We start from the raw sequence: 18,184 nt of genomic DNA on the forward strand, positions 1-18,184 counted from the left end.
TTTATTCAGAATTTGTTTTTCTATAAAATATGTTCAAAACTGTTGGAAAAATCATTAACAAAACTTGTCTAACGCATCAGTATTCTGATGAAAACTTAATAAGAAAACTGATTTTTAAAAGAAACTTTCTGAAGCCTCCCTAAAAAAAGAATCCAATCCAAAGGCACCAAAACGACAAAATAGACAAAACTGACAAAAATGACAAAAAAGACCAAAATGACAAAAATGACAAAAATGACAAAATTGACAAAAATGACAAAAATGACAAAAATGACAAAAATGACAAAAATGACAAAAATGACAAAAATGACAAAAATGACCAAAATGACAAAAATGACAAAAATGACAAAAATGACAAAAATGACAAAAATGACAAAAATGACAAAAATGACAAAAATGACAAAAATGACAAAAATGACAAAAATGACAAAAATGACAAAAATGACAAAAATGACAAAAATGACAAAAATGACAAAAATGACAAAAATGACCAAAATGACAAAAATGACAAAAATGACAAAAATGACAAAAATGACAAAAATGACAAAAATGACAAAAATGACAAAAATGACAAAAATGACAAAAATGACAAAAATGACAAAAATGACAAAAATGACAAAAATGACAAAAATGACAAAAATGACAAAAATGACAAAAATGACAAAAATGACAAAAATGACAAAAATGACAAAAATGACAAAAATGACAAAAATGACAAAAATGACAAAAATGACAAAAATGACAAAAATGACAAAAATGACAAAAATGACAAAAATGACAAAAATGACAAAAATGACAAAAATGACAAAAATGACAAAAATGACAAAAATGACAAAAATGACAAAAATGACAAAAATGACAAAAATGACAAAAATGACAAAAATGACAAAAATGACAAAAATGACAAAAATGACAAAAATGACAAAAATGACAAAAATGACAAAAATGACAAAAATGACAAAAATGACAAAAATGACAAAAATGACAAAAATGACAAAAATGACAAAAATGACAAAAATGACAAAAATGACAAAAATGACAAAAATGACAAAAATGACAAAAATGACAAAAATGACAAAAATGACAAAAATGACAAAAAAGACAAAAATGACAAAAATGACAAAAATGACAAAAATGACAAAAATGACAAAAATGACAAAAATGACAAAAATGACAAAAATGACAAAAATGACAAAAATGACAAAAATGACAAAAATGACAAAAATGACAAAAATGACAAAAATGACAAAAATGACAAAAATGACAAAAATGACAAAAATGACAAAAATGACAAAAATGACAAAAATGACAAAAATGACAAAAATGACAAAAATGACAAAAATGACAAAAATGACAAAAATGACAAAAATGACAAAAATGACAAAAATGACAAAAATGACAAAAATGACAAAAATGACAAAAACGACAAAAATGACAAAAATGACAAAAATGACAAAAATGACAAAAATGACAAAAATGACAAAAATGACAAAAATGACAAAAATGACAAAAATGACAAAAATGACAAAAATGACAAAAATGACAAAAATGACAAAAATGACAAAAATGACAAAAATGACAAAAATGACAAAAATGACAAAAATGACAAAAATGACAAAAATGACAAAAATGACAAAAATGACAAAAATGACAAAAATGACAAAAACTACAAAAATTACAAAAATTACAAAAATTACAAAAATTACAAAAATTACAAAAATTACAAAAATGACAAAAATGACAAAAATGACAAAAATGACAAAAATGACAAAAATGACAAAAAATGACAAAAATGACAATAAATTACAAAAATTTAGAAAATTACAAAACTTACTATAATAGCAAAAATGAGGAAAATGACCAGAATAGTAAAAGCTACAGAACTTTAAAAAATGACAAAAATGATAAAAATGACAGAAATTACAAAAACGACAAAAATGATAAAAAATACAGAAATGACAAAAATGATAAAAATAGCACAAATTTCAAAAATGATAAAAACAGTACAAATTTCAAATATGACAAAAAACTAAAAAAAAAATAAAATCACAAAAGCGATAAAAACGACAAAATTACAAAAATTACAGAAATGACAAAAAATATAAAAATGGCAAAAATGACGAAAATTATAAAAATGACAAAAATGACAAAAATGACAAAAATGACAAAAATGACAAAAATGACAAAAATGACAAAAATGACAAAAATGACAAAAATGACAAAAATGACAAAAGTGACAAAAATGACAAAAATGACAAAAATGGACAAAAATGACAAAAATGACACAAAAAAAAAAAATACATAGCTTCAAAATACTTGAAATGCTAACAAATATAAAACAGAATCAAATTCGACTCCAATATAACTAAATTATGCAATAAATTTGTTCAGAAATAACTCAGCATTGCTGGTTTGAGAATTTTCTTAAATATCTCTCGATCATAATTTACTCTTGTATGAAAATTAAATTTAATTTTTTGTAGATTTACAAATTTCCAACTACATTTTTTTCTAAATAAAGCTACATAACACTGACTATAATTAATTTGGGTGATTCCTTAGAATAAATTTTAATTCCTTTACTTCCACAAAACAAAAATCCTTATTGTATAGCTTTTTCTCTTGAAAATCAAATCATCTCAATTTTTTTTTTCTTGTTTCTCTTTCAGACGGAAATTGCCAAACGTCTAAACGCGCTGATAGGGCAATTGTTGCCTTTTTTGGCCACGGAACATCAGCAACAGGTAGCACAGGCCGTCGAAAGGGCAAAACAGGTCACCATGCCGGAGCTTAACGCAATAATCGGGGTAAGTATTGATGCTGACATTATTTCCAAAAAGAAGAATCCTATAATTTGAGATTCAGTTTCCCCCCTCAGTTTTTAATATGGAATGTTAGTGACTTATCTAGATCCTGAACTTAGGTTTTGAAAGGTTTGAAGGGTTGAGTTTGATTTCGTTTTGTTTTGAAAGTTCTAATTAACATTTGGTAGAATCAAAGTTTGTAAGCTTAACAAGAATTTAATTTTTTTTTCCTAAGTTTTTTTTTCCCCAAGTTGAGTAACGAATCACAAATTCATATGTAATCTCTTAGTTCCTTAGTCGATCCCTCCAAAAAACTGTGCAATTCGTCAGGCTGATGAAATGCATTTTCTCTCTTCTTTCCCGCGTTTGTTCTCTTCGATAAAGCAGCAACATCAACAGCAGGGAATTCAGCAACTGCTAGTAAGTGTTTGATTTATTTTCGAAGCAACTTTTTGAATAAAAAAAAATATTCCCATTCAAAAAACTTAACTTTAATCTCACACTCGTGGGAAATTTAGATTTTCGTGAAAGATATGTTTGAAGATAAGATGTCCTAACCAGATTTCAGATTTCAAATTTTAGATTGAGATTCAGATTACAGACCCAGATTTCAAAATCAGATTTCAGATTCAGATTTCAGATTCAGATTTCAGATTCAGATCTCAGATTCAGATTTCAGATTTCAGTTTCAGATTTCAGATTTCAGATTTCAGATTTCAGATTTCAGATTTCAGATTTCAGATTTCAGATTTCAGATTTCAGATTTCAGATTTCAGATTTCAGATTTCAGATTTCAGATTTCAGATTTCAGATTTCAGATTTCAGATTTCAGATTTCAGATTTCAGATTTCAGATTTCAGATTTCAGATTTCAGATTTCAGATTTCAGATTTCAGATTTCAGATTTCAGATTTCAGATTTCAGATTTCAGATTTCAGATTTCAGATTTCAGATTTCAGATTTCAAATTTCAGATTTCAGATTTCAGATTTCAGATTTCAGATTTCAGATTTCAGATTTCAGATTTCAGATTTCAGATTTCAGATTTCAGATTTCAGATTTCAGATTTCAGATTTCAGATTTCAGATTTCAGATTCAGATTTCAGATTCAGATTTCAGATTCCAGATTTCAGATTTCAGATTACAGATTTCAGATTTCAGATTTCAGATTTCAGATTTCAGATTTCAGATTTCAGATTTCAGATTTCAGATTTCAGATTTCAGATTTCAGATTTCAGATTTCAGATTTCAGATTTCAGATTTCAGATTTCAGATTTCAGATTCAGATTTCAAATTTCAGATTTCAGATTTCAGATTTCAGATTTCAGATTTCAGATTTCTGATTTCAGATTCAGGTTTCAGATTCAGATTTCAGATTCAGAATTTAGATTCAGATTTCAGATTTCAGATTCAGATTTCAGATTCAGATTTCAGATTCAGATTTCAGATTCAGATTTCAGATTCAGATTTCAGATTCAGATTTCAGATTCAGATTTCAGATTCAGATTTCAGATTTCAGATTCAGATTCAGATTTCAGATTCAGATTTCAGATTCCAGATTTCAGATTTCAGATTTCAGATTTCAGATTTCAGATTTCAGATTTCAGATTTCAGATTTCAGATTTCAGATTTCAGATTTCAGATTTCAGATTTCAGATTTCAGATTTCAGATTTCAGATTTCAGATTTCAGATTTCAGATTTCAGATTTCAGATTTCAGATTTCAGATTTCAGATTTCAGATTTCAGATTTCAGATTTCAGATTTCAGATTTCAGATTTCAGATTTCAGATTTCAGATTTCAGATTTCAAATTTCAGATTTCAGATTTCAGATTTCAGATTTCAGATTTCAGATTTCAGATTTCAGATTTCAGATTTCAGATTTCAGATTCAGATTCAGGTTTCAGATTCAGATTTCAGATTCAGAATTTAGATTCAGATTTCAGATTTCAGATTCAGATTTCAGATTCAGATTTCAGATTCAGATTTCAGATTCAGATTTCAGATTCAGATTTCAGATTTCAGATTTCAGATTCAGATTTCAGATTCAGATTTCAGATTCAGATTTCAGATTCAGATTTCAGATTCAGATTTCAGATTCAGATTTCAGATTCAGATTTCAGATTCAGATTTCAGATTCAGATTTCAGATTCAGATTTCAGATTCAGATTTCAGATTCAGATTTCAGATTCAGATTTCAGATTCAGATTTCAGATTTCAGATTCAGGTTTCAGATTCAGATTTCAGATTTCAGATTCAGATTCAGATTTCAGATTCAGATTTCAGATTTCAGATTCAGGTTTCAGATTCAGATTTCAGATTTCAGATTTCAGATTCAGATTTCAGATTCAGATTTCAGATTCAGATTTCAGATTCAGATTCAGATTTCAGATTTCAGATTTCAGATTTAGATTTCAGATTCAGATTTCAGATTCAGATTTCAGATTTAGATTTTAGATTCAGATTTCAGATTCAGATTTCAGATGTAGATTTCAGATTCAGATTTCAGATTCAGATTTCAGATTCAGATTTCAGATTCAGATTTCAGATTTAGATTTCAGATTCAGATTTCAGATTCAGATTTCAGATTCAGATTTCAGATTCAGATTTCAGATTCAGATTTCAGATTCAGATTTCAGATTCAGATTTCAGATTCAGATTTCAGATTCAGATTTCAGATTCAGATTTCAGATTCAGATTTCAGATTCAGATTTCAGATTCAGATTTCAGATTCAGATTTCAGATTCAGATTTCAGATTCAGATTTCAGATTCAGATTTCAGATTCAGATTTCAGATTCAGATTTCAGATTCAGATTTCAGATTCAGATTTCAGATTCAGATTTCAGATTCAGATTTCAAATTAAGATTTCAGATTCAGATTTCAGATTCAGATTTCAGATGTAGATTTTAGGTTCAGATTTCAGATTCAGATTTCAGATTCAGATTACAGATTCAGATTTATGTTATGATTCCAGATTTAGCTTCCAAATTACAGAATAAACAAAAATAAAAGCATCTTTCAAACAAATATTTCTTTTCGTTAGAACGAAAATCTAAATTTCCTTCCTCACACATCCATTAAAATCGTTGTTGTTCATGAGTTGTTGTCTGTATTGTCACTTTTAATTTTTCATCAAACACTTGTTTTCTACTTAAACAAAATTCCCTGATTTCTCATTTTGTTTATAACTTCATCAATTCGAAAATTACTGTTGTTGTTGTAATCTCAATCGTGCACAGTTTTTCACCTTTTTTATTTTTTTGTGTGTGTTAGCTTTTTAAAATCGTTTCTTTGAAATATGTTGTAACGTCGAAAAACATTCATCAAATGTTTTGAAAAAGACCATATTTACTGGATAGTTTTTGCTGTTTTTGATAAATTTACTCAAAAATTCTATAATAATCGCTCATATTTTGACGTAAATGATTCCTGGAGTTTGCACGGTTTTCCGCAAAATTCACTCCCTCGAACGTGGATGACCAATCAAAATAAGCCTATCGATTAATAATATTGCCTCAACAATCAACCACCAGAAAAAAAAACAGCTGCAGCATCAGATCACATTCGAATGTTGTTTCGTTCCACGTAAACTAACCCTCGAATCGGGATGGAAATCACTCAATCTCCGCCGCTTCATTAATAAGCCAGTCACCGATATGAACGAATCGGTGGTGGTGAGAAGCGGGAAAACGTGAAAGTGGGTGGTTAGGTGAAAAGATTCCCCGGAGGAATCCGGCAGGGGATTAAATTGTATCATTTATACGATTCGTGTACTGATAGGCCATAAACCCATCACCAAACCGCATTCATCCCCCCTTTCATTGGCTCTCTCTTATCCTCGCTGCTGCTTTCCCGATTTTCTCTCTTGATTATCGGCTGTCGTTTGGGGATAATCATCATCATCATCATTTTGCTGTGCTGGAGCAAGAGCGCGTCGCCATCAATGAAAATGGTAAACCGCCACAGTTTGGGCGGGAAAACACGAAAGTTTCCCAACCTCGACCGAGTTGGATGATCACTGACCGAAAACCACTATCGGTGAATTGCGTGAATACGTACACACACACCCATCAGAACACACGAGACGAGCACAGGACTTAAATACATAATGAACCGGAATGGTGGCGAGCGATTTTGTTGCAGTTCCCCCAAATTTTCCCGCTTTCCTCATTTCCACCAGAAAGGGGGGTTTCATCGATTCGCGGAACAAAATGGGAAGGGAGCAACACTGAGTGAATAATCGATTGTAGCTCACTTGAACTACACACACTGCCTCTGGCTAGTTATTATTGGCCTGGTGGTGGGCACGTAATTATACACGCATAATAACATTTTAATAACTATTACTGCCAGTTCCTGCCCAGTGCATTGCCCCATATCGATGCTTATCGTTATCAATCAACACGTGGCTTATTGGAGTTTAATTAACCATCTGACACATTTGGCTCCCGGGTACCATTGAGAATTACTTTGGCATAATGAGAATGCATAAAGGTTCTTTCTTGTTGAGGCTAACTGAGCAATTATGTGATCGGAATTCGTTTGGATAAGAAAATATGAATATGAACATCAATTTAGACGGTCGCCATCCCAGGAAAAATAAGTCCTGTTCAAGTGTGGTTGATTAAAATTGGAATGTGCCTACCGATAAACGCGTAAAAAATATTGTCTAAATCGTCAATATTTATAAAAAAAAATGATACAGGGTCCGGCAACTGAACTGCTACATTTTTTTTTCAAGGAATTTAACAGCAAACTGTCATTCTTCCCAAGGAACTGCTACATAACTTTAACAGTAATTATAACAAAGCATACAAACTCGAATTAGCCTTGTCACTTTGTTTACATTATGTCTTAGCTGTCAGAGGGTATATTTGTTTATATTGTAATTTTTTTTTTTTGAAAAAATAGGCCTCGAATCCTAAGGCAGTACTTTGATTGCCTAGTTCCAGGCTGTGAAACTGCAGAAATACATATTTCGTGAGCTGTTCAATATACGTACGTGTATGTATTTTTTTTTATTTCGCCTTGCTCTTTTTTTTTCCTGTAGGGGAGAGCCCACTGCGACCAGTAGTTGATCTATTGTGGTGTTTACCCCGCGTTACTATATGCTGTCAGGTTCACCTGCACTATTGATTGGAGTGACAGTTGACTGCTGACTAAGCATTTTATCCTAATCGGGTATAATATCAAAGATGTATGATATAACCTTCTTAGGGCTGATATGCAACCATATGTCTTGTGAGCTTATTAACTTTGCCCCAAGAACACAATCTCTCCTCTTAAGGAGGGCGCAGCAGTTGCATAGAAGATGCTCTGCAGTTTCTTTTTCGAACCCGCAGAACCGACAGTCATCGTTCAGAATTATGTTTATCCTTTTGAGATGCTGTTTTGTTGGACAATGTCCGGTCAAGAGACCTGTGTAAGTACTTAATTCGTGCTTACTTAAGTTCAACATGTTTTTTGAGAGTCGTGCGCTTGGTTCAATGAATCTTTTTGCCTGAGTTGCTCCTTCCGCTGTTTTCCAGTTGGAAACAATAGTGGTGCTTTCCCAGTTCTTGAGCTCCATAGTCAAGGCACTTCTCGATACTCCGCAGAAAGGTTCAGGTCCAATCAACAGTCCCTGAGATCCTTCCCTAGCTAGTTGGTCTGCTTCTTCGTTCCCTAGGATACCGCAGTGGCCTGGTACCCAGAATAAAGATACTCTGTTCCTTATGGCCAGGTTTCTTAGTGCAACTATACACTCCCAAACTAGTTTGGAGTAACATGTGAACGTACTTAGTGCTCGGAGAGCAGCCTGGCTGTCAGAGAACATGCAGATACTCGTGTACCTGTATCCCCTTTTCAAACAGGCTAAAGTGCATTCTAGAATTGCTTGAATTTCAGCTTGGAATACTGTTGGCCAGTTTCCCATAGGAATTGAGATCCTGAGTCTAGGTCCGAAAACCCCTGCCCCAGTTCTTTTATCCATTTTTGACCCATCAGTGAAGAATAGGATCGATCTGGGAGGAACCGCAGGTCCACCTGACTCCCACACGTCCCTATCATTGATAGTTACATTGTATGGTATGTCTAGGTTGAAAATGGGCTCCATCCAGTCATCATTTTTCACAATAAGTGAGTTTAATTTAAATTTCTTTAGGATTTTGAGGTGTCCTGTAAGATCTCCTTCATAGAGAGTTTTGTGTTTGGAGAGTCTCAAGGCACTACGTTCCGCCTCTAACTCAATGAATTGATGTAGAGGCAGAATATTTAGTAGTGCATTTAGAGCCTCATTCGGTGTGCTTCGATTTGCGCCAGTTATAGCTAGCGTTGCTAGTCTTTGGAGCTTCGCTAGTTTTTTCTGGGCCGTAATTTGCATAGTTTTGGTCCACCATACAAAGGAGGCATAAGAGATTTTGGGTCTTATAATAGCTGCAAATATCCAGTAGATAATTTTCGGCTGTAGTCCCCATTTTTTCCCTACTCCTTTGAGGCAGACCCATAGAGCTGTTGTAGCCTTAGCGATTACATGCTCTATCTGTGGGTTCCATGATAGCTTTGGTCTAGTACTATGCCTAAATATTTCACTTGTGATTCGAGGTTTAACACTTCCCCATCTAATGTTAGAGGTTTTAGTGTAATTTTTCGTCTCCTAGTGAATGCTATCACAGTAGTTTTAGAAGGGTTTATGTTTAGTCCCTCTTCCCTGCACCAAAATAGTGCGTAGTTGAGTGCAGTTTGCATTCTATTAGACAGCACATTCTCATGTTTTCCCCGAACTATAATAACTACGTCGTCTGCAAAGCCAATAACTTCGAATCCCATGGATACAAGTTTGTTTAGGAGGTCATCCACTATCAAGGACCACAACAACGGTGATAGAACCCCGCCTTGGGGACATCCCTTCGTTGGTGTGGCTTTGATTGTAAGTCCTCCCAAGCTTGCATAAATGGTTCTGTTTATTAGCATCGCACTAGTCCAGTTAACAATTGCCGAGTGGCACCCTCGTCTTTTCATAGCTGTTTCGATTGAAGTGTGAGATGCGAATGCCCCTTCAATGTTTAAAAAAGAAGCGAGTGCTATTTCTTTTGCCTCTACAGTCTTTTCTAGTTTTTGTGTAAGGGTATGTAAGGCCGCCTTGCTCTTGGAAGATATCTGGAGATCAGAAGTACCAAAAAAGATATGGTGGGGGTCGTTAAGGAACACTTATCAAGGAGAAGAGAATTCCTCGACATAGTATCACTAAATTGGCAATAGATTTTTTTTAACTTGCCAAAAAGATCACGAAAATCTAGACCAGAATCATCGGTAGTAGCCGTTCTTCCCTGATGAAGATCAACCGAACATCCTGAAGAGGCTACGGCTTGTCCTCAAACTGTGGTCGGCTAACGAAGTGAGGAGAAAACCCAATTTTTGAGTGCAAACATGTTTTTGAGGGTTAATTTCGAGCTCAAAGTGGCCGGTGAGTAGCCGGTGATGCTGTCTAGAGTCTAGGATTTATTAAATACCGAAGTCTGCTCTACAAAACATGACGGTTAGGAAGTTCTGAAGCGCCATCTAGCTGAATTCTGAGATTAAATACCACAAAAACCACTGCGAGCTTTGAAGAACAGACGCCTTGATCTTTTACAGCGAGTGGTTAAGATCAAGGACAAAAAATCGAATTACCCCAATGGATTTCGAAAAAAAAACATTTGTTTTGAAGAAAATCGTATTAAATTTGAAGGTTTTTTTTTAAAAAATTTTTAAGTTGATTGTTATGATTTTAAGATATGTAAGTCAAACACCGTGTAATTGATTTTTGTAAAATTTTTTTCGGCCTATCGGCAAGGTTGCCGAAATCACAGAAAAATTTGTAAATTCACAGAATTTTGAGCAAATTTTCATCACAGAATCTGTGTCACAGAACACAGAGTTTTGGGAATATTCACAGATTTCACAGATTTTTTAAATTTTGTACGTATTTTCAAAATTTTAATTTATGATGTCAATATAACTTTTGGATTTCTTAGTTGAGATTGGAAAAATATGATATGATTAGTAAGGTTATAGGTTATAGGTTATAGGTTATAGATTTAATTTGTTAGTTATAGTGTAGTCATTAGGATCAACATGTGATCCGTTGATGTTTTAAACAATAAACAATTGATTTTGCTCAAGTAAAATGTAAAAAAGAATGAAATTTTTCACGAATTTTTAATGTAACATAAGGAAATATCGTCATAGAAAACCATCACAGAATTTTTTGGTGAAATCACAGAAAGTCAGAATTTTTTTTTGTCAAAATACAGAATTTTTTTCGGCAACCTTGCCTATCGGTGAACATGTATATTCTTGAAGAAGGAATAATTGAAAATTGATAAAGATGGATGGAAAATTTACAGATGTTGAAAAGATCAAAAGAGCATTTTTGCGAGGAAAGCTTATTAACGTAGAATAGAAAAAAAATAAAAATAATTAAAATTTAAAAATAATAAAAAAAAACTTTTATTTTTGATCAAATCATTCGTTAGTTCCAATGTAGCACTTCAATTGCCGGACCCAGTAGATCTGTCAAAGTTGTCAAATTGAGTCGAGTTTTTAACAATTTGACTGTTTTGAGCTAGTTGACTTAAAAAAAAAGTGAATAATTCAACAGTTTTTGACAATTTTAACTGTTTCTTTATATGACAATATTCATAGTATAGACAGTTTTGAACATTTTGGAAATTTATCTATTTTGACAAATTTCAGAATTATTTACTTTTTAAATTTTGAGATTTTTGTCAACTTAAGCAATATTAACAAAATTTAAAATTTAAACATTAAGCGTGAAGTAAGTTTTAACAATACCAACATTTCTTACAGTCGCAACAACGTTAATAAATTTTAAATTGGTTTGAAAATAAGTTATATAATTTTCAAAATATTTTAATAAGTAATTTGTTTAATTTGACATTTTTCTTTAAATTTTGACAGCTTTGACAATTTCTGGGAAGTTTTCAATAAATTTCAATCATTTTAGCCAGTGAAAATTTCAGTCGTCTTGACAGTTTTGATTATTTTATTTTTTCAAAACTTTCAGCAATTTCAAAAGAATTTTAAATCTTTATAAAATTGATAATTTAGACATTTTTTTTAATGTTGATTTTTTTGACAATTATGACAACTTAGACGCCTTGTTTGTCCTTCCAAATTTTTAATTTTCTACAATTTCAAACATTGTGTCAATTTCTTCGATTTTTACATTATGATAACTTCTTATTTGAAAGTGTAGATAATTTTCAACATTTAGACTGAAGTGTTTAAGGTTGCCAAATTTTTGAGCACGTATCCGGGCCAGACAAACCAGGCAATTTTATATAAAATTTTATATAAATATCCGGGCAAATCTCAAAACCCAGAAATTACTCTACAAAAATTGAAAAAAAAAAATTGAAAAAAAAATGTTTTTTCATCTAAACTCACCGACAGATTTTGAATAGTGTTTTAGGCTTCCAGAAAACCTTTCATTTGTTGTTTTTTTTGTTTGATTTGCCAAATATAGCGAATAAATCCAAGCAAAATCCGGGACTTTCAATGAAATCCAGGCAATCGGGCCGGGTGGACTTATCCCAAATTTTGTATCAAATATCCGGGCAAACCCGGATAAACCAGACAATCTTAGTCTTAATTGTCCAATTGATTAAAATTATCTAATTTATGAAAATTTAAAAATTATCGAAATTTTCACAATTTCAATCATGTCAAAACTTGTTCAAATTAATCAATTTGCCAAAATTTTTCAAATTAATAAAACTGTTGAAATTTTGCAAACCTTCAAAATGTGTTAAATTGTCAAAATTGTCAATATTGCAAATGTAATGCTCACTATTGCTAACTGGAATGTTGCCAGTTAGCTAGCGATTGCTAATCGAAACTGCTTAATAAACACTCTGAATTAAGGATCAAGTCTCCTTTAGTGAAGGATCAAGTCTACTTCAACTTGAAAAATATTTAAAAAAAAAATTCGTCTCAAGAAAATGCTTCTAGTTCATCTACGGGTTGATGTATCGTTCTAGCTTGTGTAGCATATAAAATTGAAATTACACCCTGTCAGAAAATGCAAAAGCCGACGAGTTGCTGAATTTTTACAATAAAATATGACAAAAATAAGAAAAGGGGATCAAGTATCCTCATTCTCCCCTATAGTGTGAAAGTCAGCAATACCTAATCATAAAGAAAAAATCATAAACGAAATAAAAAAAATTTGATCATAAAGTGGAGCTGTGGAATGGGAATAATTTTTCGTTTGCTTGTGTAACGTCTAAATAAGTTCTGTCAGTCATTAATAACGTTATTTTTATTTATTTAGTGAAAAAAAGAGGAAAAAATTAAATATCAGTAACTTAATTAAATATGCACTTCACTTACTTGTTTGAAGGTGCATTTGCCCTAAAACCATCCAAATTTTTAACTTTTTTCTAGAATTTGAAGCTTTTTTTGAGTTCTTGTAAAGGCAAAAATGCAATCTTATTTATTGGCTAAAGTTGGTGAGAATATAATTTTTTAGTTTTAAGCAAAAATAAAATTTTATGAAGAATATGCAGATTTTTTTTCATAATTTGATTATTTCATTTAATCCGGAAAAATGACTTGTTCTTTTAGCACTGAAATACCAGATAATTAAAAATACAACCATATACAAGTGGTTTTTGTTAAATTTTTGAATAATAAAGACTGGGAGAACGATTTCAAACTACTTATCGACATGACTAAACATCAAAGTCTCCGACATAAGTTCCGACGAAGTTTGCTTAAAAATTTCTAAATTAGGGTTAGTTGCCCTACTTTGGACCCATTATCATGTTTTTCTCATAAATGAACGGGAGGTTTATATCTTTCAGGAAATTTATTTTTAGTTCAAGATCATATCAGCAAGTTTCAATGAGAATTTTCAACATAGGTTTCACCGTAATTGAAATACATATTTGGAAAGATATGGATCCTCAAAATTTCCAACTATGAACCTGCTGTTCCTATTTTAGTACTGAACTGGTTTCTTTCGTTGGACCTAGAACTGAAATTCCTATAAAAAGTTTGATTTTTTGAAAATAAATAAAAGAATTCATTTAGAATGTAATCTTCAATCAAATATTATCATAAAAAAGTATTACAGATTTTTCATGATTAAAAACACATCAATTTCTGTTATGAATATCCCAAACACTTTCACTCTCCGTCAGCATATCAGCATAACAATAGCTGAAACTTTTTTATGTACACTTACTTGAAGTTAATTAACCTAAGGCTGGTAAAAAAATATTAGAAATGTTCAATATTGGTTCAGAATAACCTCCCCCCCCCCCCCCCCCCCCCCCCCCACAATTAAAAATTTGCACCCTTATTGATTTGTTGGTATTCACTTGAAGTTTCGGTGATGTCAAGTCTACAAATGGAACATCAAATTCAAAAGTCCCCTATTTCTGGTCCCTTTACAAATTTTCTGGGTTTTTCATTGATTTTCATTTATTTTAGGAAAAATAGGTAGTATGGTCCATATTCTTTAAAGTGAAAGTATTTTTCCTTTAAACTTTGGCTTGTCTGATTTACCTCTAATAAGGAGGTACATTTTAGAAAACGTTGAATATTTTATCAGAAAGACTTTTTGTAGCAAAAACCTGTATGGTAGGATTCAGGAAAAATAAGAGTTCATTGTGTGAATAGGAGTATCCTTATCCTATACTAGCATAATGAATTATTTACAATTTTTGGCAATTTAGGACTAAAGTTAGCTCTAGGTCCAAAGTAGGAGCACTCACCCTATTAATTTTTCTATGATTTCAATAACATCACTCAACATGCAGCAATGCAATGACAAGATCATCTTTATATTCAAAAAACAGTTTTTTCAGCGTTTGTAGAAAAAAAAATTGGTCTTCGAGGATAAAATTTGAATTTGAAAAAACTTTTCGAAATTGTGCACAGAAAAGGGAATTTAAGTCTACAAACTTCAATAACGATTCAATGTCGAACGCTCGGATGTGGTAAAATCATGATTTCCACAAATTATTTATTCCCCTCTTAAAGTTTTCGCTGGGATTTATCTCCATAATTCTATTTTGAACTGAAATGATGACAAATAAAAGCATCTGTTCGAACGAAAAAGAGTTTTCCTAGAAAAGGGTTTAAACTTTTTTCGAACCACAGAAAGACTTTCAAAATGTATGCTTCTAATAAAAAGTGAAACAAGCGATGTTTCTGTTTGTAAGGAAGATCAGTAAAAAAGTTCAATTGAACCATTTTGATTAAAAAATTTAAATTAGTAAACAATGATCATAATTTAGTTATGCAGGTACCTACCTGTTAAATTTCGGCTGATATTATTCTCCTTGTGTTTAAAAAATAAAGGTGTTAAATTTCTGGTTTCTTCAAAAACATGATTTCGTTTGATTTTCCCTTTTTATCATAAAAAATGTGTCGTTATAAAACATGACAAAAGCTCAGTAACCGCTATCTAACAATAAATATTATTTTGATTGCGGCCCGCCGAAAGTTTTCAAATTTAATTTGGCCCATTCCTTCAAAAGGTTGCTCTCCCCTGGCTTGAACAAATATAACTCAAACAGGTTGATCTTTTTATTTTATCTTCTCCATCTATTGCGAGTTCGAGGATAGCTTTCAATGGTAAATCCACGGGTGAAAAAATTCGATAAAATTGTACCTACATATAATTTGATAATTCCAAAAACAACTGAGATCCATTATTTTCAGGAATTACTTAATTTACTAATTCTTTTAATAAGCGACTCCATCGCTTTTGGTTTTAATTGTAATGTACATTTAAATCAATGAGCACTAGTTGATTTTTGTGTACAAAAGCTTGTCATTTATTATCGAAAAAAGTATAGACCCCGTTCGTTTTTGGAAACACGCCCGTAAATTTTATGTTGCCAAAATCGAATGTTGCCAAAATCGAACGGTTTTTTTGTCACTTTTTTATTTTTGATTTTTATTTCAAATTAGTCAAAATTGATGTAAAACCTTATATAAGCATATTTTTTTCAATTTGGCTTAATTATATTAGTTTTAAGCAGTAAAACATGGAAAAATTCGTGTTTTTGCAGTTTGAAACTGTTATAAATAAGCCGAATTGAGAAATTTCATGCTAATATTGCGTTTTACATTAATTTTTGAAATGAAATTTGAAATGTAAATAAAATATAAAAAAGTGACAAAAAAAAAAACGTTTTTTTATGTTGCCAAATGGAACGGTTTTTGCTCGGATGTTGCCAAAATCGAACGGGGTCTGTATTGATTTTCGATGCGAAGTCATGAAGATTTGTAGGAAAAGTTCTCGAATAGACCGCTGTGTGGCACGCCTAGCACTTTCCTCCGATTTTTTTGTCTGTTTTGTTGCTCAACTATTATCAAACTTTCCATCAAAATTTGGCGAAATTAAATTCAGATTATGTTAGCTTTAATACATGTCCTTCCGGGTAATTTGAGTAATTTTAGGTAATCAATGAGTATATCATCTAGTATGAGTAAAATATGTATTTGGACACGTTTGGAGTTTCAAAAATTTTGACTAGTTAGGACAACTGCAACTTTTTCTCAAATTCAATAATTTTAAAAATTTCAAAAGTTTTTGAAAAATTCCAAAAATTATCAAAAACTTCCACCAACTTTTTTCAAAAACAATTCTTTACCATTCACTTATCTACAAAAACACAACAGTTTTACAAAGGAAATCATATTTAATTTTTAATATAGTTTGGTGATACAGTCAAGGTTATTTTTTATTTCGCGATTACTTATTTTGATATGATAAGCTTGTACTAGTTTTTGGAATATTAAACATTATTTTAGACTAAAATTCAAAGCTCCTCTTGATTATCAACTCAAGATAAAAACTTCAAATAAAAATCACCGAAAAACATATATTGTACTTCTGTCCCAAATGCCTTGGCAACGACTATCTAGTGGAATGCGAAAAATTAGCAGCACCCATGTGAGTTTGATTCATCAGTTTTGAGAATTTGCAAAATTTTGAGAGAATTCTTCGTTCACAAACTAATTAACTAATTTATTTGTATGACTCGGTGATCGAGCGGCTAGCGTGGTAAGACGGTAATCGCTGATTGATTGATAGCATGGGTTCGATTCCCATCTCGGTACTGGGTGTTAAATCTTAATCTTCAGTGTTATCTCAGACTGTTAAACTTAAATCGGCTAAGACGGTGCGTGACTTAAAAAAAAAATTTATTTAAATACAATAATTTGCCAGATATACAATATTCAATTTATTGCAAATAAAAGTCAAATTAAATTTTATGATCGCTTTTCATCACTCAAGTTAAAAAAAACGTGAGCAAATAAAACAGGTTTTTTTGTCAGGATGATTGCATTGAACATCATCACCATTGATTTATTGGTTGTTCAGGGAATATATTTGAACTTTCCATTAATGAAAAACTACCTTAAATTGTTGTTTTAAGTGCAATTGTACATTTATGAAAATTAATATATCCGATCAAAATGGCCTTAACGAATTTCTTACAAATCGCTCTGTTCTCATGATGCTGTTCAATATTATGTTAACAAATCCACGGGTTTTACTCTAGATTTTGGATCACAGTTTGATATGTAGATAAAGCTGAAATATATAATATTATTAGTTTTCCGAATTAATTAACAGGATTAATTTGTTTTTACTGTGAGCATCGTCGTTCTCGAGTCGTATTCATTATCCTTGAAATCGTAGCTTCGAGAAGCGTTTGTTCAAAATTGAAATTTGCATAGTTTTAAGATTGAAAAATAACTAAATGATAGTATATCAATAGTAGTCAGAGAGTTTGTATGAGAGTTCCCAGCGTATGTATCCCAGATGTATCTGAGCAGGTGCATATTCTCCCGAAATAGCTCATTCTTTTTTTTAACAGTTACTCGGAGTTATCTTCTGTTAAAATCTGAAAAATTATGTGGTTTTTTTTAGAGAAAAGGTGAACAAATGAAGCTAATTTCACTCAATCTTCCTTACTTTTCACTTGATACAAACAAATGTAGTCGGCTGTACTATTTTTATGTTTTAGAATTTTCTGACAAAAATTAATATTTTTGTAACATTGGCATATTTTACAATTTTAATCTGTTCTTTTCCGAAAAACAAATTCCGGAAAATCGTTTGTCCACCCTCTGCCATCCATTTGGCAATATTTTCCGAAGGGCAGTCACACTATTCATTGTGTTCAACGAAATCGAATTAATTCTCAGCTTTTTTCTCTCGCTAGAGGCACTTTATGGGCATATGGATTGGGTGAATGCGGGTGGGTGTTTGGGTTAGTCCAACCCCAGTTCTAGTTGGGAGATCCCCACAGGAAGTGTGACTCGGGCAAGTTTTTTGAAACCAATTTCCAACGCCATGGTTCGTGTAAAATG

The 18,184-nt window shown here is 31.7% G+C and overlaps 1 protein-coding gene across 13 annotated transcripts in view; it reads left to right on the forward strand.

Annotated features, from left to right (window-relative positions):
- Positions 1-18,184, forward strand: part of LOC129756453 (protein groucho) — a 384,109-nt gene that overhangs the window by 325,368 nt on the left and 40,557 nt on the right. For 11 of the 13 annotated variants that reach the window (XM_055753332.1, XM_055753333.1, XM_055753335.1 and 8 more), the window contains 2 exons: positions 2,670-2,807; positions 3,189-3,224. In XM_055753332.1, coding sequence (XP_055609307.1) covers positions 2,670-2,807; positions 3,189-3,224 — 174 coding nt within the window. The remainder of the gene's footprint in view (positions 1-2,669; positions 2,808-3,188; positions 3,225-18,184) is intronic. The other 2 variants (XM_055753342.1, XM_055753343.1) reach the window with 2 other exon arrangements.

This window comes from Uranotaenia lowii, chromosome 3 (assembly GCF_029784155.1).
Source record: "Uranotaenia lowii strain MFRU-FL chromosome 3, ASM2978415v1, whole genome shotgun sequence".
In the NCBI taxonomy this organism is placed as follows: Eukaryota; Metazoa; Arthropoda; class Insecta; order Diptera; family Culicidae; genus Uranotaenia; species Uranotaenia lowii.